The sequence below is a fragment of the Pseudopodoces humilis genome, chromosome 17 (genome assembly GCF_049639895.1).
Source record: "Pseudopodoces humilis isolate 2021_Gansu_Grassland_sample_001 chromosome 17, ASM4963989v1, whole genome shotgun sequence".
Classification (NCBI taxonomy): Eukaryota; Metazoa; Chordata; class Aves; order Passeriformes; family Paridae; genus Pseudopodoces; species Pseudopodoces humilis.
Window position 1 is genome coordinate 15,865,885 of NC_142216.1, and position 23,668 is coordinate 15,889,552.

The following is a 23,668-nucleotide window of genomic DNA, read 5'->3' on the forward strand; positions in this document are numbered from 1 at the left end:
ATTCTTTGTAGAGATGTGCTTTCTGGGAAAGACCAGTCAGAACTTTTCAAGCTTCAGCGAGGGTTTTTCTCACAATGTCCTATGACAGAACGTTTGCATATGTAAAGTTGGTGAGCGTGGAGATGCAGGCGGGGAGTTTTCATTTGCTGCCCGTGCTGTCAGCATCGCCCGTTGCGTGCTCGGTTTGTCCTGCTGAGCGATGAGGCTGTGTGGTTCTGGTGTGGGTGTGGGCTTGCCGCTGGCCTGGGAAAGGGCGCATTGTGATGCTGGAGCCGGGTGTGTGGAAAGCTTTGGACTCTCGGTCCGGGGCGAGCGGCAGCGCGGGCTGCGGGCGGCGGCGGGCGCAGTTGCAGCGCGCACCGCTGGGTGGTGCCCTCGGCCAAGGCGGCGCCGAGCGGCTGCGGCAGCGGGGGGGGGCGGGCCCGGGCCGGCCCCGCCCCGCGCAGCTCGGCTCAGCGCAGCGCAGCTGAGCCCGAGCGAGCTGAGATCAGCGCAGCGCAGCCGGCCGGAGGTGCCAGCGGCTGCGTTGGCGGGCGCGGCCCCGTGTCAGCCGCTGCCGGCACCCCCCGGCTGTGTCAGGCGCCGCTTTCGGCGGAACCGGAGGCAGCGAGAGAAGGCGCCCGGCCCGCGCTCGGCCGCTTTCGGCGGGGGATCACCGGGGGCAGCCGCCACACCCACCCCCGCCGCCGCCGCCGCCGCCGCGCCATGGCGATCGCAAGGCAAGTGCTTTGTCTGTCTGCTTTCCTGTGGCTGCCGCCCGCTCGCGCCGAGCCCATCCGCTACTCCGTAGCCGAGGAGGCGGAAAGCGGCTCCCTGGTAGGCGAGCTGGCGGAGGACGCGGGGCTGACGCCGGCGCAGCTCTCGGCTCGCCGCGCCCGCCTGGTGTCGGAGGACGGCCGGCAGCATTTTGCCTTAGAGCGCGGCTCCGGCCGCCTGCTCGTGGCGGGGAGGCTGGACCGGGAGGAGCTGTGCGGCCAGTCCGCCACCTGCATGCTCCCCTTCGAGCTGCTGCTCTCCAACCCCCTGCAGTTCTTTCGGGTCGAGGTGGCTCTGGAGGATATCAATGACCATTCACCTGTTTTCCCTGTGGAACGTGTCACTTTTAAGATTGTGGAAAGGAGCGACCCTGGCACCCATTTCCCAATGGAAGCAGCTCAGGACCTCGATATTGGCAGCAACACAGTCCAGACATACAGCATCTCTCCCGAGAACAAATATTTTAGTATCTCCTATGGAACTCGAAGCACAGGCAAGAAGTATCTGGAACTGGTCTTGGAAAAGCCACTAGACAGAGAAGAGCATGCAGAGATGAGTTTCAGTGTTATTGCACTAGATGGGGGCTATCCCCTCAGGTCTGGGACCGCTGAAGTGGAAATTGTCATTCTAGATGTAAATGATAATCCTCCCATCTTCACACAGGAGGTGTACGTTGGTCAGGTTTTAGAGAATATGCCAGAAGGCTCCGTAGTTCTAATAGTGTTGGCAACAGATCAGGATGCAGGAGTTAATGGAGAAATTTCCTACCAATTCAGCCAGGCAGTGGGACAGAGCAATTCAGCATTTGTGATTGATGCCATAACTGGGGAAATTAAACTCACAAAACCTCTGGACTTTGAGGCAGCACAAACTCACGAGCTAAGTGTGACAGCCACAGATGGCGGGGGACTCTCAGCCATCTGCAAAGTGCTGGTGGAGGTGGCGGATGTGAATGACAATGCCCCAGAGGTGGTGGTCAGCTCCTTCAGCAGTCCCCTCCCCGAGAACACAGCGCCCGGCACGGTGGTTGCCCTTTTTACGGTCAGGGACCGGGATTCTGGGGCCAACGGGAAGATCTCGTGTGGCCTCGAGGATCAGCTCTTCTTCTCGCTGCGGCCAGCCTATAAGAATTACTATGAGCTGGTGACAGTGAGCGCGCTGGACCGCGAGGAGACGGCTCGCTACATCCTCAGGGTGACGGCAGCAGATGCGGGGTCGCCTCCTCTGACGAGCACGCAGACCTTCACCGTGGACATCTCGGATGTCAATGACAACGCCCCCGTCTTCAACCAGACGTCGTACACCATGTACGTGCGTGAGAACAATGTGCCCACGGTGTTTGTTGGAGCCGTCAGCGCTGCCGACGCTGACGTGGGGCTCAATGGCAAGGTGAGCTATTCCCTGGCAGCGGTGCAAGCGGCAGAGGGGCCTTGGTGCTCGTGCGTGTCTGTGAACTCTGAGAACGGGCACGTGTTTGTGCTGCGGCCCCTGGACTACGAGCGCTTGAGGCAGACGGAGGTGACGGTCAGTGCCTCTGACGCGGGCTCTCCTCCCCTCAGAGCCAACGTCAGCGTCCGCCTCGTGGTGCTGGACGAGAACGACAACGCCCCGCTCGTGCTGTACCCAGGCCAGGACAGCAGCCCAGCGTCCAGTGAGCTGGTGCCCGTGTCGGCCGAGGCGGGCTACCTCATCACCAAAGTGGTGGCCGTGGATGCCGACTCCGGGCAGAACTCGTGGCTCTCGTACCACCTGCTGAGGGCCAGCGAGCCAGGGCTGTTCACGGTGGGTGTCCACAGCGGGGAGGTGCGTCTGAGGAGGCCGGTGACGGAGAGAGACAGCGTGAGGCAGAAGCTCCTTGTCCTGGTCAGAGACAACGGCAAGCCGCCCCTGTCGGCCACGGCAGCTGTGAGCGCGCTCCTGCTCAAGGACTTGTCAGACGTGCGCCTCCCCGGGCACGGCAGCCCGGCCCCAGAGGATCAGGCTGGCTCCCTGACCACCTATTTAATCGTTGCCCTGGTGTGTGTCTCCCTGCTCTTCCTCGTCTCCACGGCACTCTTTGTGGCTCGCAAGGTGTGCAAGAGAAAGGAGCTGAAGGCTGGCCATGTGCTTTATGGTGCCGACAACTTGCAGAGCGGCCTGGCCGATGGGGCCGCTGCAGGGAGCCTGCCCCGCGCCTATTGCTACGAGATCAGCTTCACAACGGGCTCGGGCAACAGCGAGTTCAAATTCCTCAAGCCCATCCTCCCCAGCGTGCCAGCACAGCACTGCGCCGTGGGCCACGGCCCGGAGGATGAACAGCATTTCCCCTGTGTCCCTGTCAGCACCGACGACACGGCACCAGACAATCCTGGCACTCTCTCTGCAGGACACTTCAATTCTCTTTCCTTCAACTAGCTGGGCTCTGCACTGCCAGAGGCTTCAATGCCTGTTGGAGAATGGGATCCAGGCAGCAGCAAATGACAATGGTTCCTCCAGAGACAACTTGTGTTTCCAAATGGCATAACCAATTTCCCTCATATTCTAAGTCAGAGTAGAAGTTTTTAGGATCTCCAAAAAGTGAAAAATAGAAGCAAATAAAAGAAGTTTGGGCTCTCACTCTGGCAGTAATATTCTTCATCTCTATTTTGGCCATTCCTGATAGGCATTAAGAAGGGGGTTAGCACTCCAGCTATTCTCCTGTATCTCTTGCTGTCAGACCAGACCATGAAACCCATATTTTTTCATTGCTATAAAACAATGGCATAGTTTTGTAGATACATTTAACATTTGCTGGAATGGCCCAAAGCCCTTTGACCAGCTCAGAAAAGTGCAGTACTTCTGAATACTGTGTCATGATCTTTTGTTAGCATGGGGCTTTTTCCTTCTGGGGATTTGGAGGTCTCTGGCCATGTGGGCTTTGTGTGTTACACTTTCTTCTCAGTATGTCTGTCTGTACGGCCGTTGTTCATATGCAGATGCTTCACTAATGCAGCCCAGTGAAAGAGTGAATTTGTCTCATCCAGCCATTGCAATGCTGACAATTCCAGGTCTACAGAATAAAAGGCTATTTTGACCCTATAGGTACAGGGCTCTCATCTTCATCAAGGCAGAGAGGAGCAGGAAAATGCACAAAATCATCCTTTATCTAATATGTATTTGTGTTCTGTACACCTGGGATAGGCTTGGAAATTTAGCACCGAAAGATGCATTAGGGCAGGCTGTAACTGTAGAGAGTTATGAAAACTTTTAATTCTCGTTATGAGCATGAGAACACCATTTGTCCATGAAATATAATTTTCTGAATTTAGAATCAAGCAGAACTTGAAAACAGAACATTGAGTTTTCTTTCCTCATTCTTGTTTCTGAATTCAGAGGTTTCTCTCTGGGACTAGAAAGCTGTCCCTACAGAAGTTTCTCCATTTTTCTTAGAGCATTCCAATTTTTTCCCTTTCTCCTTTTATCTACTTAACTGTACTGAGAATTATTTTGCTCATTCCTGTTGAGAAGGACTGCCAACCCAGCTATAATAACTGGTTGTTTGAACAATGTCTGTGATGCATGGGATATTCATTAAGACACCCTTAAGTTGTATTGTGCTGAAGTTAGAAACATTAACATTGGTATAAGACTGAATTTAAATATTGTAAAGATATGTAGAATAGAAATAAAGAGATCACACTGACTACTTACGTGGAGACAGAATTCTTTCTAGAGACGTTCTCTCAGGGAAAGACTTATCAAGGCTCTTCAAGCTTCAGCGAGGTTTTTTCTCGCAATGTCCTTTGTTCAAAGGGATGGGGGGATTCAGTTGGTGAGCGTAGAGATGCAGGCGGGGAGTTTTCATTTGCTGCCCGTGCTGTCAGCATCGCCCGTTGCGTGCTTATCAAGGCTCTTCAAGCTTCAGCGAGGTTTTTTCTCGCAATGTCCTTTGTTCAAAGGGATGGGGGGATTCAGTTGGTGAGCGTGGAGATGCAGGCGGGGAGTTTTCATTTGCTGCCCGTGCTGTCAGCATCGCCCGTTGCGTGCTCAGTTTGTCCTGCTGAGCGATGAGGCTGTGTGGTTCTGGTGTGGGTGTGGGCTTGCCGCTGGCCTGGGAAAGGGCGCATTGTGATGCTGGAGCCGGGTGTGTGGAAAGCTTTGGACTCTCGGTCCGGGGCGAGCGGCAGCGCGGGCTGCGGGCGGCGGCGGGCGCAGTTGCAGCGCGCACCGCTGGGTGGTGCCCTCGGCCCCGGGGGGGCCGAGCGGCTGCGGCAGCGGAGGCGGCCGAGCCCGGCCCGGCCCAGCCCAGCGCAGCTCGGCTCAGCGCAGCGCAGCTGAGCCCGCGCGAGCTGAGACCAGCGCAGCGCAGCCGGCCGGAGGTGGCAGCGGCTGCGTTGGCGAGCGCTGCCCCGCGTCAGCCGCTGCCAGCACCCCCCGGCTGTGTCAGGCGCCGCTTTCGGCGGAATCGGAGGCAGCGAGAGAAGGCGCCCGGCCCGCGCTTGGCCGCTTTCGGCGGGGAATCACCGGGGACAGCCGCCACACCGGCCCCGGCCGCCGCCGCCGCCGCCGCCGCGCCATGGCGATCGCAAGGCAAGTGCTTTGTCTGTCTGCTTTCCTGTGGCTGCCGCCCGCTCGCGCCGAGCCCATCCGCTACTCCGTAGCCGAGGAGGCGGAAAGCGGCTCCCTGGTAGGCGAGCTGGCGGAGGACGCGGGGCTGACGCCGGCGCAGCTCTCGGCTCGCCGCGCCCGCCTGGTGTCGGAGGACGGCCGGCAGCATTTTGCCTTAGAGCGCGGCTCCGGCCGCCTGCTCGTGGCGGGGAGGCTGGACCGGGAGGAGCTGTGCGGCCAGTCCGCCGCCTGCATGCTCCCCTTCGAGCTGCTGCTCTCCAACCCCCTGCAGTTCTTTCGGGTCGAGGTGGCTCTGGAGGATATCAATGACCATTCACCTGTTTTCTCTGAGAAACGAGTCCTTCTTAAGATTCTTGAGACGAGCGAGCCAGGCTCTCTTTTCCCCCTGGAGGGTGCTCAGGACGTCGATGTCGGCAGCAACACAGTCCAGGCATACAGCATCTCTCCCGAGAACGAGTACTTTAGTGTTTACTATGGGACTCGGATTAAAGACAAGAAGTTTCTTGAGCTTGTTTTGGAGAAGCCACTAGACCGAGAGGAGCATGCAGAGATGAGTTTCAGCATTATTGCTGTTGATGGGGGCTCTCCTCCCAGGACTGGGACAACCGAAGTAAAAATTGTCATACTAGATGTAAATGACAATCCACCCATCTTCACCAGGAAGGAGTATATAGGGAAGGTTCAAGAAAACATGCCAGAAAATTCAGTAGTTTTAACAGTGCTAGCAACAGATCAGGATGCCGGAGTTAATGGAGATATCTCCTATAAACTCAGTGAAGCAGTGGGCCAGAGTGACTCAGTATTTGTGATTGATGCCATAACTGGGGAAATTAAAATCACAAAACCTCTGGATTATGAGGCAGCAGAATCACATGAGCTCCGTGTGACAGCCACAGATGGTGGGGGACTCTCTGCAATTTGCAAAGTGCTGGTGGAGGTGGTGGATGTGAATGACAATGCCCCAGAGGTGATGGTCAGCTCCTTCAGCAGTCCCCTCCCCGAGAACACAGCGCCCGGCACGGTGGTTGCCCTGTTTACGGTCAGGGACCGGGATTCTGGGGCCAACGGGAAGATCTCGTGTGGCCTCGAGGATCAGCTCTTCTTCTCGCTGCGGCCAGCCTATAAGAATTACTATGAGCTGGTGACAGTGAGCGCGCTGGACCGCGAGGAGACGGCTCGCTACATCCTCAGGGTGACGGCAGCAGACGTGGGGTCGCCTCCTCTGACGAGCACGCAGACCTTCACCGTGGACATCTCGGATGTCAATGACAACGCCCCCGTCTTCAACCAGACGTCGTACACCATGTACGTGCGTGAGAACAATGTGCCCACGGTGTTTGTTGGAGCCGTCAGCGCTGCCGACGCTGACGTGGGGCTCAATGGCAAGGTGAGCTATTCCCTGGCAGCGGTGCAAGCGGCAGAGGGGCCTTGGTGCTCGTGCGTGTCTGTGAACTCTGAGAACGGGCACGTGTTTGTGCTGCGGCCCCTGGACTACGAGCGCTTGAGGCAGACGGAGGTGACGGTCAGTGCCTCTGACGCGGGCTCTCCTCCCCTCAGAGCCAACGTCAGCGTCCGCCTCGTGGTGCTGGACGAGAACGACAACGCCCCGGTCGTGCTGTACCCAGGCCAGGACAGCAGCCCAGCGTCCAGTGAGCTGGTGCCCGTGTCGGCCGAGGCGGGCTACCTCATCACCAAAGTGGTGGCCGTGGATGCCGACTCCGGGCAGAACTCGTGGCTCTCGTACCACCTGCTGAGGGCCAGCGAGCCAGGGCTGTTCACGGTGGGTGTCCACAGCGGGGAGGTGCGTCTGAGGAGGCCGGTGACGGAGAGAGACAGCGTGAGGCAGAAGCTCCTTGTCCTGGTCAGAGACAACGGCAAGCCGCCCCTGTCGGCCACGGCAGCTGTGAGCGCGCTCCTGCTCAAGGACTTGTCAGACGTGCGCCTCCCCGGGCACGGCAGCCCGGCCCCAGAGGATCAGGCTGGCTCCCTGACCACCTATTTAATCATTGCCCTGGTGTGTGTCTCCCTGCTCTTCCTCGTCTCCACGGCACTCTTTGTGGCTCGCAAGGTGTGCAAGAGAAAGGAGCTGAAGGCTGGCCATGTGCTTTATGGTGCCGACAACTTGCAGAGCGGCCTGGCCGATGGGGCCGCTGCAGGGAGCCTGCCCCGTGCCTATTGCTACGAGATCAGCCTCACAACGGGCTCGGGCAACAGCGAGTTCAAATTCCTCAAGCCCATCCTCCCCAGCGTGCCAGCACAGCACTGCGCCGTGGGCCACGGCCCGGAGGATGAACAGCATTTCCCCTGTGTCCCTGTCAGCACCGACGACACGGCACCAGACAATCCTGGCACTCTCTCTGCAGGACACTTCAATTCTCTTTCCTTCAACTAGCTGGGCTCTGCACTGCCAGAAGCTTCACTGCCCATGGGAGATTGGGATCCAGGCAGCAGCAGATGACAATCTTTCCTCCAGAGAAAACTTGTGTTTCCAAATGGCATAAGCAATTTCCCTCATATTCTACGTCAGAATAGAAGTCGACAGGTTCTCCAAAAAGAGAAAAATAGAAGCAAATAAATGAAACTTGGGCTCTGACTCTGGCGGTAATATACTTCATCAGTTTTCTGGTCAATTCTGTTAGGCTTTAAGAAGGGGATTAGCACTCCAGCTATGCTTCTGTTCTTCTTGATGTCAGTGTAGTTAATGAAACTCTTGTTTATTCATTGCTCTAGCACAATGGTACATTTGGTTAGACAAATCTCACATTTGCTGAAATGGCCCAAAGACCTTTGTCCAGCTCAGAAAAACGAGGTACTTCTGAGTACCATTTCATGATGTTTTCTTAGCATTGGTTTTTTTCTTTCTGGGGTTTTGGAGCTCTCTCTCTGAGATATTTGGGCTTTGTGTGTTACACTTTTATATCAGTATGTCTGTCTGTTCACCCTTTGTACATCTGCAGATGCTGCACTAGTGCTGCCCAGTGAAAGAGTGAATTTGTCCCATCCAGCCACTGCAATGCTGGTAAGTCCAGCTCTGCAGAGTAAAAGGCCATTTTGACCCTATGAGTACAGGAGTCTTCTTCAAGGGAGAGAGGAGCTGGAAAATGCACAATAAAATCTTCTTTTGGCCTGTGTGTGGGATTGGTGTCCTGTCCCACTCAGATTGGCTTGGAAATGCAGCACCAGAAGATGCAATAGGGTAGGCTATAACTGCGAAGAATCATGAACATGTATTAATTCTATATATGTGCATGAGAACACCACATGTCCATGAAATATAATTTTCTGGATTTAGAATCAAGTAGAACTTGAAAACAAGTCTTTGAGTTTTCCTTACTCTTTATGGTTCCTGAATTCAGGAGATTCATGCTGGTGCAAGAAAGCTGTCCCAAAAGGATTTTCTCCATTTGTGTAAGAGCATTTGCATTCCCATTTTTGCCCTTTCTCTTTTTATTGACTTAACTGTATTGAGCATTATTTTGCTCATTCTTCTTCAGAAGGATGGACTGCCCATTTAAAACTACAGGCTGTTTTAATGATGTCTGTGCTGCATGAAGCATTCGTAAAGTCTCCCTCGAGTTGTATTATGCTAAAGTTAGAAAATTTAACATTGGGATAACTTTGACTTAAAAAATTGTAAAACTATGTATAATTGAAATAAAGAATGACTACTTACGTAGACACGGAATTCTTTGTAGAGATGTGCTTTCTGGGAAAGACCAGTCAGAACTTTTCAAGCTTCAGCGAGGGTTTTTCTCACAATGTCTTATGACAGAACGTTTGCATGTGTAAAGTTGGTGAGCGTGGAGATGCAGGCGGGGAGTTTTCATTTGCTGCCCGTGCTGTCAGCATCGCCCGTTGCGTGCTCGGTTTGTCCTGCTGAGCGATGAGGCTGTGTGGTTCTGGTGTGGGTGTGGGCTTGCCGCTGGCCTGGGAAAGGGCGCATTGTGATGCTGGCGCCGGGTGTGTGGAAAGCTTTGGACTCTCGGTCCGGGGCGAGCGGCAGCGCGGGCTGCGGGCGGCGGCGGGCGCAGTTGCAGCGCGCACCGCTGGGTGGTGCCCTCGGCCAAGGCGGCGCCGAGCGGCTGCGGCAGCGGAGGCGGCCGAGCCCGGCCCGGCCCAGCCCAGCGCAGCTCGGCTCAGCGCAGCGCAGCTGAGCCCGAGCGAGCTGTGATCAGCGCAGTGCAGCCGGCCGGAGGGGGCAGCGGCTGCGTTGGCGGGCGCTGCCCCGTGTCAGCCGCTGCCGGCACCCCCCGGCTGTGTCAGGCGCCGCTTTCGGCGGAATCGGAGGCAGCGAGAGAAGGCGCCCGGCCCGCGCTCGGCCGCTTTCGGCGGGGAATCACCGGGGACAGCCGCCACACCGACCCCGGCCGCCGCCGCCGCCGCCGCCGCCGCGCCATGGCGATCGCAAGGCAAGTGCTTTGTCTGTCTGCTTTCCTGTGGCTGCCGCCCGCTCGCGCCGAGCCCATCCGCTACTCCGTAGCCGAGGAGGCGGAAAGCGGCTCCCTGGTAGGCGAGCTGGCGGAGGACGCGGGGCTGACGCCGGCGCAGCTCTCGGCTCGCCGCGCCCGCCTGGTGTCGGAGGACGGCCGGCAGCATTTTGCCTTAGAGCGCGGCTCCGGCCGCCTGCTCGTGGCGGGGAGGCTGGACCGGGAGGAGCTGTGCGGCCAGTCCGCCACCTGCATGCTCCCCTTCGAGCTGCTGCTCTCCAACCCCCTGCAGTTCTTTCGGGTCGTGGTAGCCTTGGAGGATATCAATGACCATTCACCTATTTTCCGCGGAGATCGAGTAAGATTTAGGATCCCTGAAACGAGCAACCCTGGTTCACGTTTCCCGTTGGAGGTGGCTCGGGATCTCGATATTGGCAGCAACACAATCCAGGCGTACAGCATATCTCCCGAGAATAATTATTTCAGTGTCTCCTATGGAAGTCGGAGTAATGGAGACAAATATGTTGAACTTGTTTTGGAGAAGCCACTAGACAGAGAGGAGCATGCAGAGATGAGTTTCAGTCTCATTGCTGTAGATGGGGGCTCTCCTCCCAGAAGTGGCACCATCGAGATCTCTGTGGTCATTATGGATGCAAATGACAATGCTCCCACATTCAAACAGGACCGTTACATTGTGAAGGTTTTGGAGAACATGACAGAAGGGTCTGTGTTTCTGCAACTGCTGGCAACAGATCAGGATGCAGGAATTTATGGGGAAATTTCCTACCAACTCAGTGAAGCTGCAGACGAGAGTGTCTCAATATTTGTGATTGATGCCATAACTGGGGAAATTAAACTCACAAAACCTCTGGACTTTGAGGCAGCACAAACTCACGAGCTGAGTGTGACAGCCACAGATGGTGGGGGACTCTCTGCAATCTGCAAAGTGCTGGTGGAGGTGGTGGATGTGAATGACAATGCCCCAGAGGTGATGGTCAGCTCCTTCAGCAGTCCCCTCCCCGAGAACACAGCGCCCGGCACGGTGGTTGCCCTGTTTACAGTCAGGGACCGAGATTCTGGGGCCAACGGGAAGATCTCGTGTGGCCTCGAGGATCAGCTCTTCTTCTCGCTGCGGCCAGCCTATAAGAATTACTATGAGCTGGTGACAGTGAGCGCGCTGGACCGCGAGGAGACGGCTCGCTACATCCTCAGGGTGACGGCAGCAGACGCGGGGTCGCCTCCTCTGACGAGCACGCAGACCTTCACCGTGGACATCTCGGATGTCAATGACAACGCCCCCGTCTTCAACCAGACGTCGTACACCATGTACGTGCGTGAGAACAATGTGCCCACGGTGTTTGTTGGAGCCGTCAGCGCTGCCGACGCTGACGTGGGGCTCAATGGCAAGGTGAGCTATTCCCTGGCAGCGGTGCAAGCGGCAGAGGGGCCTTGGTGCTCGTGCGTGTCTGTGAACTCTGAGAACGGGCACATGTTTGTGCTGCGGCCCCTGGACTACGAGCGCTTGAGGCAGACGGAGGTGACGGTCAGTGCCTCTGACGCGGGCTCTCCTCCCCTCAGAGCCAACGTCAGCGTCCGCCTCATGGTGCTGGACGAGAACGACAACGCCCCGCTCGTGCTGTACCCAGGCCAGGAGAGCAGCCCAGCGTCCAGTGAGCTGGTGCCCGTGTCGGCCGAGGCGGGCTACCTCATCACCAAAGTGGTGGCCGTGGATGCCGACTCCGGGCAGAACTCGTGGCTCTCGTACCACCTGCTGAGGGCCAGTGAGCCAGGGCTGTTCACGGTGGGTGTCCACAGCGGGGAGGTGCGTCTGAGGAGGCCGGTGACGGAGAGAGACAGCGTGAGGCAGAAGCTCCTTGTCCTGGTCAGAGACAACGGCAAGCCGCCCCTGTCGGCCACGGCAGCTGTGAGCGCGCTCCTGCTCAAGGACTTGTCAGACGTGCGCCTCCCCGGGCACGGCAGCCCGGCCCCAGAGGATCAGGCTGGCTCCCTGACCACCTATTTAATCATTGCCCTGGTGTGTGTCTCCCTGCTCTTCCTCGTCTCCACGGCACTCTTTGTGGCTCGCAAGGTGTGCAAGAGAAAGGAGCTGAAGGCTGGCCATGTGCTTTATGGTGCCGACAACTTGCAGAGCGGCCTGGCCGATGGGGCCGCTGCAGGGAGCCTGCCCCGCGCCTATTGCTACGAGATCAGCCTCACAACGGGCTCGGGCAACAGCGAGTTCAAATTCCTCAAGCCCATCCTCCCCAGCGTGCCAGCACAGCACTGCGCCGTGGGCCAGGGCCCGGAGGATGAACAGCATTTCCCCTGTGTCCCTGTCAGCACCGAGGACACGGCACCAGACAATCCTGGCACTCTCTCTGCAGGACACTTCAATTCTCTTTCCTTCAACTAGCTGGGCTCTGCACTGCCAGAGGCTTCACTGCCCGTGGGAGATTGGGATCCAGGCAGCAGCAGATGACAATGGTTCCTCCAGAGACAACTTGTGTTTCCAAATGGCATAAGCAATTTCCCTCATATTCTACGTCAGAATAGAAGTCGACAGGTTCTCCAAAAAGAGAAAAATAGAAGCAAATAAATGAAACTTGGGCTCTGACTCTGGCGGTAATATACTTCATCAGTTTTCTGGTCAATTCTGTTAGGCTTTAAGAAGGGGATTAGCACTCCAGCTATGCTTTTGTTCTTCTTGATGTCAGTGTAGTTAATGAAACTCTTGTTTATTCATTGCTCTAGCACAATGGTACATTTGGTTAGACAAATCTCACATTTGCTGAAATGGCCCAAAGACCTTTGTCCAGCTCAGAAAAACGAGGCACTTCTGAGTACCATTTCATGATGTTTTCTTAGCATTGGTTTTTTTCTTTCTGGGGTTTTGGAGCTCTCTCTCTGAGATATTTGGGCTTTGTTTGTTACACTTTTATATCAGTATGTCTGTCTGTTCACCCTTTGTACATCTGCAGATGCTGCACTAGTGCTGCCCAGTGAAAGAGTGAATTTGTCCCATCCAGCCACTGCAATGCTGGTAAGTCCAGCTCTGCAGAGTAAAAGGCCATTTTGACCCTATGAGTACAGGAGTCTCATCTTCATCAAGGCAGAGAGGAGCTGGAAAATGCACAATAAAATCTTCTTTTGGCCTGTGTGTGGGATTGGTGTCCTGTCCCACTCAGATTGGCTTGGAAATGCAGCACCAGAAGATGCAATAGGGTAGGCTATAACTGCGAAGAATCATGAACATGTATTAATTCTATATATGTGCATGAGAACACCACATGTCCATGAAATATAATTTTCTGGATTTAGAATCAAGTAGAACTTGAAAACAAGTCTTTGAGTTTTCCTTACTCTTTATGGTTCCTGAATTCAGGAGATTCATGCTGGTGCAAGAAAGCTGTCCCAAAAGGATTTTCTCCATTTGTGTAAGAGCATTTGCATTCCCATTTTTGCCCTTTCTCTTTTTATTGACTTAACTGTATTGAGCATTATTTTGCTCATTCTTCTTCAGAAGGATGGACTGCCCAGCTTTAATAACTACAGGCTGTTTTAATGATGTCTGTGCTGCATGAAGCATTCGTAAAGTCTCCCTCGAGTTGTATTATGCTAAAGTTAGAAAATTTAACATTGGGATAACTTTGACTTAAAAAATTGTAAAACTATGTATAATTGAAATAAAGAATGACTACTTACGTAGACACAGAATTCTTTGTAGAGATGTGCTTTCTGGGAAAGACCAGTCAGAACTTTTCAAGCTTCAGCGAGGGTTTTTCTCACAATGTCCTATGACAGAACGTTTGCATGTGTAAAGTTGGTGAGCGTGGAGATGCAGGCGGGGAGTTTTCATTTGCTGCCCGTGCTGTCAGCATCGCCCACTGCATGCTCGGTTTGTCCTGCTGAGCGATGAGGCTGTGTGGTTCTGGTGTGGGTGTGGGCTTGCCGCTGGCCTGGGAAAGGGCGCATTGTGATGCTGGAGCCGGGTGTGTGGAAAGCTTTGGACTCTCGGTCCGGGGCGAGCGGCAGCGCGGGCTGCGGGCGGCGGCGGGCGCAGTTGCAGCGCGCACCGCTGGGTGGTGCCCTCGGCCAAGGCGGCGCCGAGCGGCTGCGGCAGCGGAGGCGGCCGAGCCCGGCCCGGCCCAGCCCAGCGCAGCTCGGCCCCGCGCCGCGCTGCTGTGCCCGTGCGAGGTGAGATCCGCGCCGCGCAGCCGGCGGGAGGTGGCGGGGGCGGCGTTGGCGAGCGCTGCCCGGTGCCAGCCGCTGCCGGCACCCCCCGGCTGTGCCAGGCGCCGCTTTCGGCGCAATCGGAGGCAGCGAGAGAAGGCGCCCGGCCCGCACTTGGCCGCTGTCGGCGGGGAACAACCGGGGTCCGTCGTCACACCGACCCCGGCCGCCGCCGCCGCCGCCGCCGCCGCGCCATGGCGATCGCAAGGCAAGTGCTTTGTCTGTCTGCTTTCCTGTGGCTGCCGCCCGCTCGCGCCGAGCCCATCCGCTACTCCGTAGCCGAGGAGGCGGGAAGCGGCTCCCTGGTAGGCGAGCTGGCGGAGGACGCGGGGCTGACGCCGGCGCAGCTCTCGGCTCGCCGCGCCCGCCTGGTGTCGGAGGACGGCCGGCAGCATTTTGCCTTAGAGCGCGGCTCCGGCCGCCTGCTCGTGGCGGGGAGGCTGGACCGGGAGGAGCTGTGCGGCCAGTCCGCCACCTGCATGCTCCCCTTCGAGCTGCTGCTCTCCAACCCCCTGCAGTTCTTTCGGGTCGAGGTGGCTCTGGAGGATATCAATGACCATTCACCTGTTTTCTCTGAGAAACGAGTCCTTCTTAAGATTCTTGAGACGAGCGAGCCAGGCTCTCTTTTCCCCCTGGAGGGTGCTCAGGACGTCGATGTCGGCAGCAACACAGTCCAGGCGTATAGCATTTCTCCCGAGAACGAGTACTTTAGTGTTTACTATGGGACTCGGATTAAAGACAAGAAGTATCTTGAACTTGTTTTGGAAAAGCCACTAGACCGAGAGGAGCATGCAGAGATGAGTTTCAGTCTCATTGCTGTTGATGGGGGCTCTCCTCCCAGGACTGGGACAACCGAAGTAAAAATTGTCATACTAGATGTAAATGACAATCCACCCATCTTCACCAGGAAGGAGTATATAGGGAAGGTTCAAGAAAACATGCCAGAAAATTCAGTAGTTTTAACAGTGCTAGCAACAGATCAGGATGCCGGAGTTAATGGAGATATCTCCTATAAACTCAGTGAAGCAGTGGGCCAGAGTGACTCAGTATTTGTGATTGATGCCATAACTGGGGAAATTAAAATCACAAAACCTCTGGACTATGAGGCAGCAGAATCACATGAGCTCCGTGTGACAGCCACAGATGGTGGGGGACTCTCAGCTATTTGCAAAGTGCTGGTGGAGGTGGTGGATGTGAATGACAATGCCCCAGAGGTGATGGTCAGCTCCTTCAGCAGTCCCCTCCCCGAGAACACAGCGCCCGGCACGGTGGTTGCCCTGTTTACGGTCAGGGACCGGGATTCTGGGGCCAACGGGAAGATCTCGTGTGGCCTCGAGGATCAGCTCTTCTTCTCGCTGCGGCCAGCCTATAAGAATTACTATGAGCTGGTGACAGTGAGTGCGCTGGACCGCGAGGAGACGGCTCGCTACATCCTCAGGGTGACGGCAGCAGACGTGGGGTCGCCTCCTCTGACGAGCACGCAGACCTTCACCGTGGACATCTCGGATGTCAATGACAACGCCCCCGTCTTCAACCAGACGTCGTACACCATGTACGTGCGTGAGAACAATGTGCCCACGGTGTTTGTTGGAGCCGTCAGCGCTGCCGACGCTGACGTGGGGCTCAATGGCAAGGTGAGCTATTCCCTGGCAGCGGTGCAAGCGGCAGAGGGGCCTTGGTGCTCGTGCGTGTCTGTGAACTCTGAGAACGGGCACGTGTTTGTGCTGCGGCCCCTGGACTACGAGCGCTTGAGGCAGACGGAGGTGACGGTCAGTGCCTCTGACGCGGGCTCTCCTCCCCTCAGAGCCAACGTCAGCGTCCGCCTCGTGGTGCTGGACGAGAACGACAACGCCCCGCTCGTGCTGTACCCAGGCCAGGAGAGCAGCCCAGCGTCCAGTGAGCTGGTGCCCGTGTCGGCCGAGGCGGGCTACCTCATCACCAAAGTGGTGGCCGTGGATGCTGACTCCGGGCAGAACTCGTGGCTCTCGTACCACCTGCTGAGGGCCAGTGAGCCAGGGCTGTTCACGGTGGGTGTCCACAGCGGGGAGGTGCGTCTGAGGAGGCCGGTGACGGAGAGAGACAGCGTGAGGCAGAAGCTCCTTGTCCTGGTCAGAGACAACGGCAAGCCGCCCCTGTCGGCCACGGCAGCTGTGAGCGCACTCCTGCTCAAGGACTTGTCAGACGTGCGCCTCCCCGGGCACGGCAGCCCGGCCCCAGAGGATCAGGCTGGCTCCCTGACCACCTATTTAATCATTGCTCTGGTGTGTGTCTCCCTGCTCTTCCTCGTCTCCACGGCACTCTTTGTGGCTCGCAAGGTGTGCAAGAGAAAGGAGCTGAAGGCTGGCCATGTGCTTTATGCTGCCGACAACTTGCAGAGCGGCCTGGCCGATGGGGCCGCTGCAGGGAGCCTGCCCCGCGCCTATTGCTACGAGATCAGCCTCACAACGGGCTCGGGCAACAGCGAGTTCAAATTCCTCAAGCCCATCCTCCCCAGCATGCCAGCACAGCACTGCACCGTGGGCCAGGGCCCAGAGGATGAACAGCATTTCCCCTGTGTTCCTGTCAGCACCGAGGACACGGCACCAGACAATCCTGGCACTCTCTCTGCAGGACACTTCAATTCTCTTTCCTTCAACTAGCTGGGCTCTGCCCTGCCAGAGGCTTCAATGCCCGTGGGAGGAGCTGTTCTCGGCAGCAGCAGGTGGCAATGGTTCCTGCAGAGAAAACTTGCATTTCCAAATGCCATGACAAATTTCCCTCATATTCTAAGTCAGAATACAAGTTGTCAGGTTTTCAAAAAGAGAAAAATAGAAGCAAACAAAAGATAGTTGGGCTCTGACTCTGGCAGTAATATACTTCATCTCTGATATGGTCATTTCTGTTAGGCTTTAAGAAGGGGGTTAGCACTCCAGCTATTCTCCTGTATCTCTTGCTGGCAGACCAGACCATGAAACACTTATTTATTCATTGCTATAACACAATGGCACAGTTGTGTAGATAAATTTAACGTTTGCTGGAATGGCCCAAAGCCCTTTGCCCAGCTCAGAAAAGCGAGGTGCTTCTGAATACTGTGTCATGATGTTCTGTTAGGATGGGGCTTTTTCTTTCTGGGAATTTTGACATCTCTGTCTATGTGGGCTTTGTGTGTTACACTTTCTTCTCAGTATGTCTGTCTGTTCACCCTTTGTGCATCTGCAGATGCTTCAGTAGTGCTGCCCAGTGAAAGAGTGAATTTGTCTCATCCAGCCATTGCAATGCTGACAATTCCAGGTCTACAGAGTAAAATGCTATTTTGACCCTATGAGTACCGGGGCCTCATCTTCTTCAAGGCAGAGAGGAGCAGAAAAATGCACAAAGTCATCCTTTATCTAATGTGTATTTGTGTTCTGTACACCTGGGATAGTCTTGGAAATTTAGCACCGAAACATGCATTAGGGTAGGCTATAACTGTGAAGAGTTATGAAAACTTTTAATTCTCGTTATGAGCATGAGAACATCACTTGTCCATGAAATACAATTTTCTGAATTTAGAATCAAGCAGAACTTGAAAACAGGACTTTGAGTTTTCTTTCCTCATTCTTGTTTTGAATTCAGAGGCTTCTTGTTGGGTCTAGAAAGCTGTCCCTACAGAAGTTTCTCCATTTGTGTTAGAACATTTCCATTCTCTTTATGCCCTTTTTCTTTTTATCTACTATCTATCACTGTGCCGTGCGCCAAGGCCCAGAGGATGAACAGGATTTCCCCTGTGTCCCTGTCAGCACCGAGGACACGGCACCAGACAATCCTGGCACTCTCTCTGCAGGACACTTCAATTCTCTTTCCTTCAACTAACTGGGCTCTGCACTGCCAGACGCTTCAATGCCCGTTGGAGAATGGGATCCAGGCAGCAGCAGGTGGCAATGGATCCTTCAGAGACAACTTGTGTTTCCAAATGTCATAAGTAATTTCCTGCATATTCTAAGTCAGAATAGAAGTTGTCTGGTTCTCCAAAAAGTGAAAAATAGAAGCTAATCAAAGAAAGTCAGACTCTTACTCTGGCTGTAATATACTTCATCCCTGATGTGGTCATTTCTGATAAACTTTAAGAAGGCAGTTAGCACTCCAGCTATTCTTCTGTTTCTCTTGCTGGCAGACCAGACCTTGATACTCTTATTCATTGGTATTAACACAACTGCACAGTTGTGTAGACAAGTCTCACACTTGCTGAAATGGCCCAAAGCCCATTGCCCTGCTCAGAAATGCAAGATGGTTCTGAACTCCATGACATGATGTCCTGTTATCATGGGCGTTTTTCTTTCTCGGGCTTTGGATGTCGCTTTGTGAGATGTGTGCGCTCTATGTGTTACAATTTCTTCTCAACATGTCTGTCTGTTCGGCCCTTGTGCATCTGCAGATGCTTCACTAATGCTGCCCAGTGAAAGAGTGATTTTGTCTCATCCAGCCATAGCAATGCTGGCAATTCCAGCTCTACAGAGTAAAAGGCTCTTTTGACCCCATGAGTACAGGGGTCTTAATTTCTTGAGGACAGAGAGTAGTAGGAAAATGCATAAGAGAATCTTCCTTTGACCTGTGTGTGGCTTTTGTGTTCTGTCCACCTGGGATTGTCTAGGAAATACAGCACTAGAGTATCTATTCAGTTGGGTTTTTAAATGTAGAGAGCCAATAAATCCTTCCAATCGTTATTATATGCATGGAAACGCCAAATGTGCATGAAATGTAATTTTGTGGGGTTAGAATCGAGCAGAACTTGAAAACAGGACTTAGAGATTTTTTTCCTCATGCTTGATTTGAATTCAGAGGTTTCTTGATGTGACTGGAAAGCTGTCCCTACAGAAGTTTCTCCATTTGTGTTAGACCGTTTGCATTCTCATTTTTCCCCTGTCTCCTTTTATTTATTTAACTGTGCTGAGAATTATTTTGCTCATTCCACTGGAGAAGGATTGCTACCCCAGCAATAATAACTGGTTGTTGGAACGATGTCTGTAATGCATGGAATATTCATAAAGACAACCTCAAGTTCTTTCGTGCTGAAGTTAGATAGTTTAACATTGGTATAACTCTGAGTTTAAAAATCATAAAAATATATAGAATTGAAATAAAGAATGACGACTTACCTGGAGACAGAATTCTTTGTAGGGTGTACTTTCTGGGAAAGATCTGTCAAGGCGCTTCAAGCTTCTGCGGGGGATTTTCTCCCTATGTCCTATGACAGAACGCCTGGATGTGTTCAGTTGGTGAGCGTGGAGATGCAGGCGGGGAGTTTCCATTTGCTGCCCGTGCTGTCAGCATCGCCCACTGCGTGCTCGGTTTGTCCTGCTGAGCGATGAGGCTGTGTGGTTCTGGTGTGGGTGTGGGCTTGCCGCTGGCCTGGGAAAGGGCGCATTGTGATGCTGGCGCCGGGTGTGTGGAAAGCTTTGGACTCTCGGTCCGGGGCGAGCGGCAGCGCGGGCTGCGGGCGGCGGCGGGCGCAGTTGCAGCGCGCACCGCTGGGTGGTGCCCTCGGCCAAGGCGGCGCCGAGCGGCTGCGGCAGCGGAGGCGGCCGAGCCCGGCCCGGCCCAGCCCAGCGCAGCTCGGCTCAGCGCAGCGCAGCTGAGCCCGAGCGAGCTGTGATCAGCGCAGCGCAGCCGGCCGGAGGTGGCAGGGGCTGCGTTGGCGAGCGCTGCCCCGTGTCAGCCGCTGCCGGCCCCCCCCGGCTGTGTCAGGCGCCGCTTTCGGCGGAATCGGAGGCAGCGAGAGAAGGAGCCCGGCCCGCGCTTGGCCGCTTTCGGCGGGGAATCACCGGGGACAGCCGCCACACCGACCCCGGCCGCCGCCGCCGCCGCCTACGCGCCATGGCGATCGCAAGGCAAGTGCTTTGTCTGTCTGCTTTCCTGTGGCTGCCGCCCGCTCGCGCCGAGCCCATCCGCTACTCCGTAGCCGAGGAGGCGGAAAGCGGCTCCCTGGTAGGCGAGCTGGCGGAGGACGCGGGGCTGACGCCGGCGCAGCTCTCGGCTCGCCGCGCCCGCCTGGTGTCGGAGGACGGCCGGCAGCATTTTGCCTTAGAGCGCGGCTCCGGCCGCCTGCTCGTGGCGGGGAGGCTGGACCGGGAGGAGCTGTGCGGCCAGTCCGCCACCTGCATGCTCCCCTTCGAGCTGCTGCTCTCCAACCCCCTGCAGTTCTTTCGGGTCGAGGTGGCTCTGGCGGATATCAATGATCATTCACCCGTTTTCCCCGAGAATCGAGTGACTTTTGACATCCCCGAAACGAGCAACCCTGATTCACGATTCCCACTGGAGGCTGCTCGGGATCTCGATATTGGCAGCAACACAGTCCAGGCATACAGCATCTCTCCCGAGAACGAGTTCTTTAGTATCTCATCGGGTACTCGAATCACGGGAAAGAAGTTTCTTGAGCTTGTTTTGGAGAAGCCACTAGACAGAGAGGAGCAGGCAGACATGAGTTTTAGCCTCATTGCTGTAGATGGTGGGTCTCCTCCCAGGACTGGGACAACCGAATTGAAAATTATCATTCTAGATGTAAATGACAATGCTCCCATCTTCGCACAGGAAGAGTACATTGGTGAGGTTCCGGAAAACATGCCAGAAGGCTCAGTAGTTTTAACAGTGCTGGCAACTGATCAGGATGCAGGTGTCTATGGGGAAATTACCTATCAACTCAGTGAAGCTGCAGACGAGAGCGACTCAATATTTGTGATTGACCCTCTAAGTGGAGAAATTAAACTCACAAAACCTCTGGACTATGAGGCAGCACAAACTCACGAACTGAGTGTGAGAGCCAGAGATGGTGGGGGACTCTCAGCCATCTGCAAAGTGCTGGTGGAAGTGGTGGATTTGAATGACAATGCCCCAGAGGTGGTGGTCAGCTCCTTCAGCAGTCCCCTCCCCGAGAACACAGCACCCGGCACGGTGGTTGCCCTGTTTACGGTCAGGGACCGGGATTCTGGGGCCAACGGGAAGATCTCGTGTGGCCTCGAGGATCAGCTCTTCTTCTCGCTGCGGCCAGCCTATAAGAATTACTATGAGCTGGTGACAGTGAGCGCGCTGGACCGCGAGGAGACGGCTCGCTACATCCTCAGGGTGACGGCAGCAGACGCGGGGTCGCCTCCTCTGACGAGCACGCAGACCTTCACCGTGGACATCTCGGATGTCAATGACAACGCCCCCGTCTTCAACCAGACGTCGTACACCATGTACGTGCGTGAGAACAATGTGCCCACGGTGTTTGTTGGAGCCGTCAGCGCTGCCGACGCTGACGTGGGGCTCAATGGCAAGGTGAGCTATTCCCTGGCAGCGGTGCAAGCGGCAGAGGGGCCTTGGTGCTCATGCGTGTCTGTGAACTCTGAGAACGGGCACGTGTTTGTGCTGCGGCCCCTGGACTACGAGCGCTTGAGGCAGACGGAGGTGACGGTCAGTGCCTCTGACGCGGGCTCTCCTCCCCTCAGAGCCAACGTCAGCGTCCGCCTCGTGGTGCTGGACGAGAACGACAACGCCCCGCTCGTGCTGTACCCAGGCCAGGAGAGCAGCCCAGCGTCCAGTGAGCTGGTGCCCGTGTCGGCCGAGGCGGGCTACCTCATCACCAAAGTGGTGGCCGTGGATGCTGACTCCGGGCAGAACTCGTGGCTCTCGTACCACCTGCTGAGGGCCAGCGAGCCAGGGCTGTTCACGGTGGGTGTCCACAGCGGGGAGGTGCGTCTGAGGAGGCCGGTGACGGAGAGAGACAGCGTGAGGCAGAAGCTCCTTGTCCTGGTCAGAGACAACGGCAAGCCGCCCCTGTCGGCCACGGCAGCTGTGAGCGCGCTCCTGCTCAAGGACTTGTCAGACATGCGCCTCCCCGGGCACGGCAGCCCGGCCCCAGAGGATCAGGCTGGCTCCCTGACCACCTATTTAATCATTGCCCTGGTGTGTGTCTCCCTGCTCTTCCTCGTCTCCACCGCAATCTTTGTGGCTCGCAAGGTGTGCAAGAGAAAGGAGCTGAAGGCTGGCCATGTGCTTTATGGTGCCGACAACTTGCAGAGCGGCCTGGCCGATGGGGCCGCTGCAGGGAGCCTGCCCCGCGCCTATTGCTACGAGATCAGCCTCACAACGGGCTCGGGCAACAGCGAGTTCAAATTCCTCAAGCCCATCCTCCCCAGCGTGCCAGCACAGCACCGCGCCGTGGGCCACGGCCCGGAGGATGAACAGCATTTCCCCTGTGTCCCTGTCAGCACCGACGACACGGCACCAGACAATCCTGGCACTCTCTCTGCAGGACACTTCAATTCTCTTTCCTTCAACTAGCTGGGCTCTGCCCTGCCAGAGGCTTCAATGCCCGTGGGAGGAGCTGTTCTCGGCAGTAGCAGGTGGCAATGGTTCCTGCAGAGAAAACTTGCATTTCCAAATGCCATGACAAATTTCCCTCCTATTCTAAGTCAGAATACAAGTTGTCAGGTTTTCAAAAAGAGAAAAATAGAAGCAAACAAAAGATAGTCGGGCTCTGACTCTGGCAGTAATATACTTCATCTCTGATATGGTCATTTCTGTTAGGCTTTAAGAAGGGGGTTAGCACTCCAGCTATTCTCCTGTATCTCTTGCTGTCAGACCAGACCATGAAACCCATATTTTTTCATTGCTATAAAACAATGGCACAGTTATGTAGATAAATTTAACGTTTGCTGAAATGGCCCAAAGCCCTTTGACCAGCTCAGAAAAGTGCAGTACTTCTGAATACTGTGTCATGATCTTTTGTTAGCATGGGGCTTTTTCCTTCTGGGGATTTGGAGGTCTCTGGCCATGTGGGCTTTGTGTGTTACACTTTCTTCTCAGTATGTCTGTCTGTACGGCCGTTGTTCATCTGCAGATGCTTCACTAATACAGCCCAGTGAAAGAGTGAATTTGTCTCATCCAGCCATTGCAATGCTGGCAATTCCAGCTCTGTAGGGTAAATGGCTATTTTGACCCTATAGGTACAGGGCTCTCATCTTCATCAAGGCAGAGAGGAGCAGGAAAATGCACAAAATCATCCTTTATGTAATATGTATTTGTGTTCTGTACACCTGGGATAGTCTTGGAAATTTAGCACCAAAAGATGCATTAGGGCAGGCTGTGACTGTGGAGAGTTATGAAAACTTTTAATTCTCGTTATGAGCATGAGAACACCATTTGTCCATGAAATATAATTTTCTGAATTAGAATCAAGCAGAACTTGAAAACAGAACATTGAGTTTCCTTTCCACATTCTTGTTTCTGAATTCAGAGGCTTCTCTCTGGGACTAGAAAGCTGTCCCTACAGAAGTTTCTCCATTTTTGTTAGAGCATTTGCATTCCAATTTTTTCCCCCTTTCTCCTTTTATCTACTTAACTGTACTGAGAATTATTTTGCTCATTCCATTGGAGAAGGACTGCCAACCCAGCTGTAATAACTGGTTGTTTGAATGATGTCTGTGATGCATGGAATATTCATAAAGATACCCTCAAGTTGTATTGTGCTGAAGTTAGAAACAATAACATGGGTATAAGACTGAATTTAAATATTGTAAAGATATGTAGAATAGAAATAAAGAGATCATCCTGGCTACTTACGTGGAGACAGAATCCTTTGTAGAGACGTTCTTTCTTGGAAAGATCTGTCAAGGCTCTTCAAGCTTCTGTGAGGTTTTTTCTGACAATGTCTTATGTTAAAAGGGATGGGT

The 23,668-nt window shown here is 54.8% G+C and overlaps 4 protein-coding genes across 4 annotated transcripts; all 4 read left to right on the plus strand.

The window, feature by feature from the left end:
* Window positions 1–74: 74 nt before the first annotated feature.
* LOC102109028 (uncharacterized) lies at window positions 75–9,028 on the plus strand. Its single transcript, XM_088063758.1, has 3 exons — window positions 75–182; window positions 289–3,149; window positions 4,855–9,028. The coding sequence occupies exons 1-3, from the start codon at window positions 75–77 to the stop codon at window positions 7,733–7,735; spliced, it is 5,850 nt and encodes a 1,949-aa protein (XP_087919884.1). The 3' UTR covers window positions 7,736–9,028.
* Window positions 9,029–9,101: 73 nt separating this feature from the next.
* LOC148182973 (protocadherin beta-4-like) lies at window positions 9,102–12,363 on the plus strand. The gene is made up of 2 exons (XM_088063759.1): window positions 9,102–9,209; window positions 9,316–12,363. Exons 1-2 carry the CDS (start codon window positions 9,102–9,104, stop codon window positions 12,181–12,183), a joined length of 2,976 nt encoding a protein of 991 aa, XP_087919885.1. The 3' UTR covers window positions 12,184–12,363.
* A 1,194-nt stretch (window positions 12,364–13,557) lies between these two features.
* Window positions 13,558–17,543, plus strand: LOC148182974 (protocadherin beta-4-like). The gene is made up of 2 exons (XM_088063760.1): window positions 13,558–13,665; window positions 13,772–17,543. The coding sequence occupies exons 1-2, from the start codon at window positions 13,558–13,560 to the stop codon at window positions 16,637–16,639; spliced, it is 2,976 nt and encodes a 991-aa protein (XP_087919886.1). The 3' UTR covers window positions 16,640–17,543.
* Window positions 17,544–19,246: 1,703 nt separating this feature from the next.
* On the plus strand, window positions 19,247–23,413 carry LOC148182975 (protocadherin beta-15-like). Its single transcript, XM_088063761.1, has 2 exons — window positions 19,247–19,306; window positions 19,413–23,413. The coding sequence occupies exons 1-2, from the start codon at window positions 19,247–19,249 to the stop codon at window positions 22,275–22,277; spliced, it is 2,925 nt and encodes a 974-aa protein (XP_087919887.1). The 3' UTR covers window positions 22,278–23,413.
* Window positions 23,414–23,668: the final 255 nt, after the last annotated feature.

Excerpts from the sequence above, each read along its gene's own strand:
- LOC102109028 (XM_088063758.1), top strand. The coding sequence starts at position 75 with ATGTCCTATGACAGAACGTTTGCATATGTAAAGTTGGTGAGCGTGGAG. Across the intron at positions 183-288 it reads CATCGCCCGTTGCGTGCTCG|CTTTGGACTCTCGGTCCGGG; the intron begins GTTTGTCCTGCT and ends GTGTGTGGAAAG. Across the intron at positions 3,150-4,854 it reads AATTCTCTTTCCTTCAACTA|CCGGGTGTGTGGAAAGCTTT; the intron begins GCTGGGCTCTGC and ends GTGATGCTGGAG.
- LOC148182973 (XM_088063759.1), top strand. The coding sequence starts at position 9,102 with ATGTCTTATGACAGAACGTTTGCATGTGTAAAGTTGGTGAGCGTGGAG. Across the intron at positions 9,210-9,315 it reads CATCGCCCGTTGCGTGCTCG|CTTTGGACTCTCGGTCCGGG; the intron begins GTTTGTCCTGCT and ends GTGTGTGGAAAG.
- LOC148182974 (XM_088063760.1), top strand. The coding sequence starts at position 13,558 with ATGTCCTATGACAGAACGTTTGCATGTGTAAAGTTGGTGAGCGTGGAG. Across the intron at positions 13,666-13,771 it reads CATCGCCCACTGCATGCTCG|CTTTGGACTCTCGGTCCGGG; the intron begins GTTTGTCCTGCT and ends GTGTGTGGAAAG.
- LOC148182975 (XM_088063761.1), top strand. The coding sequence starts at position 19,247 with ATGCAGGCGGGGAGTTTCCATTTGCTGCCCGTGCTGTCAGCATCGCCC. Across the intron at positions 19,307-19,412 it reads CATCGCCCACTGCGTGCTCG|CTTTGGACTCTCGGTCCGGG; the intron begins GTTTGTCCTGCT and ends GTGTGTGGAAAG.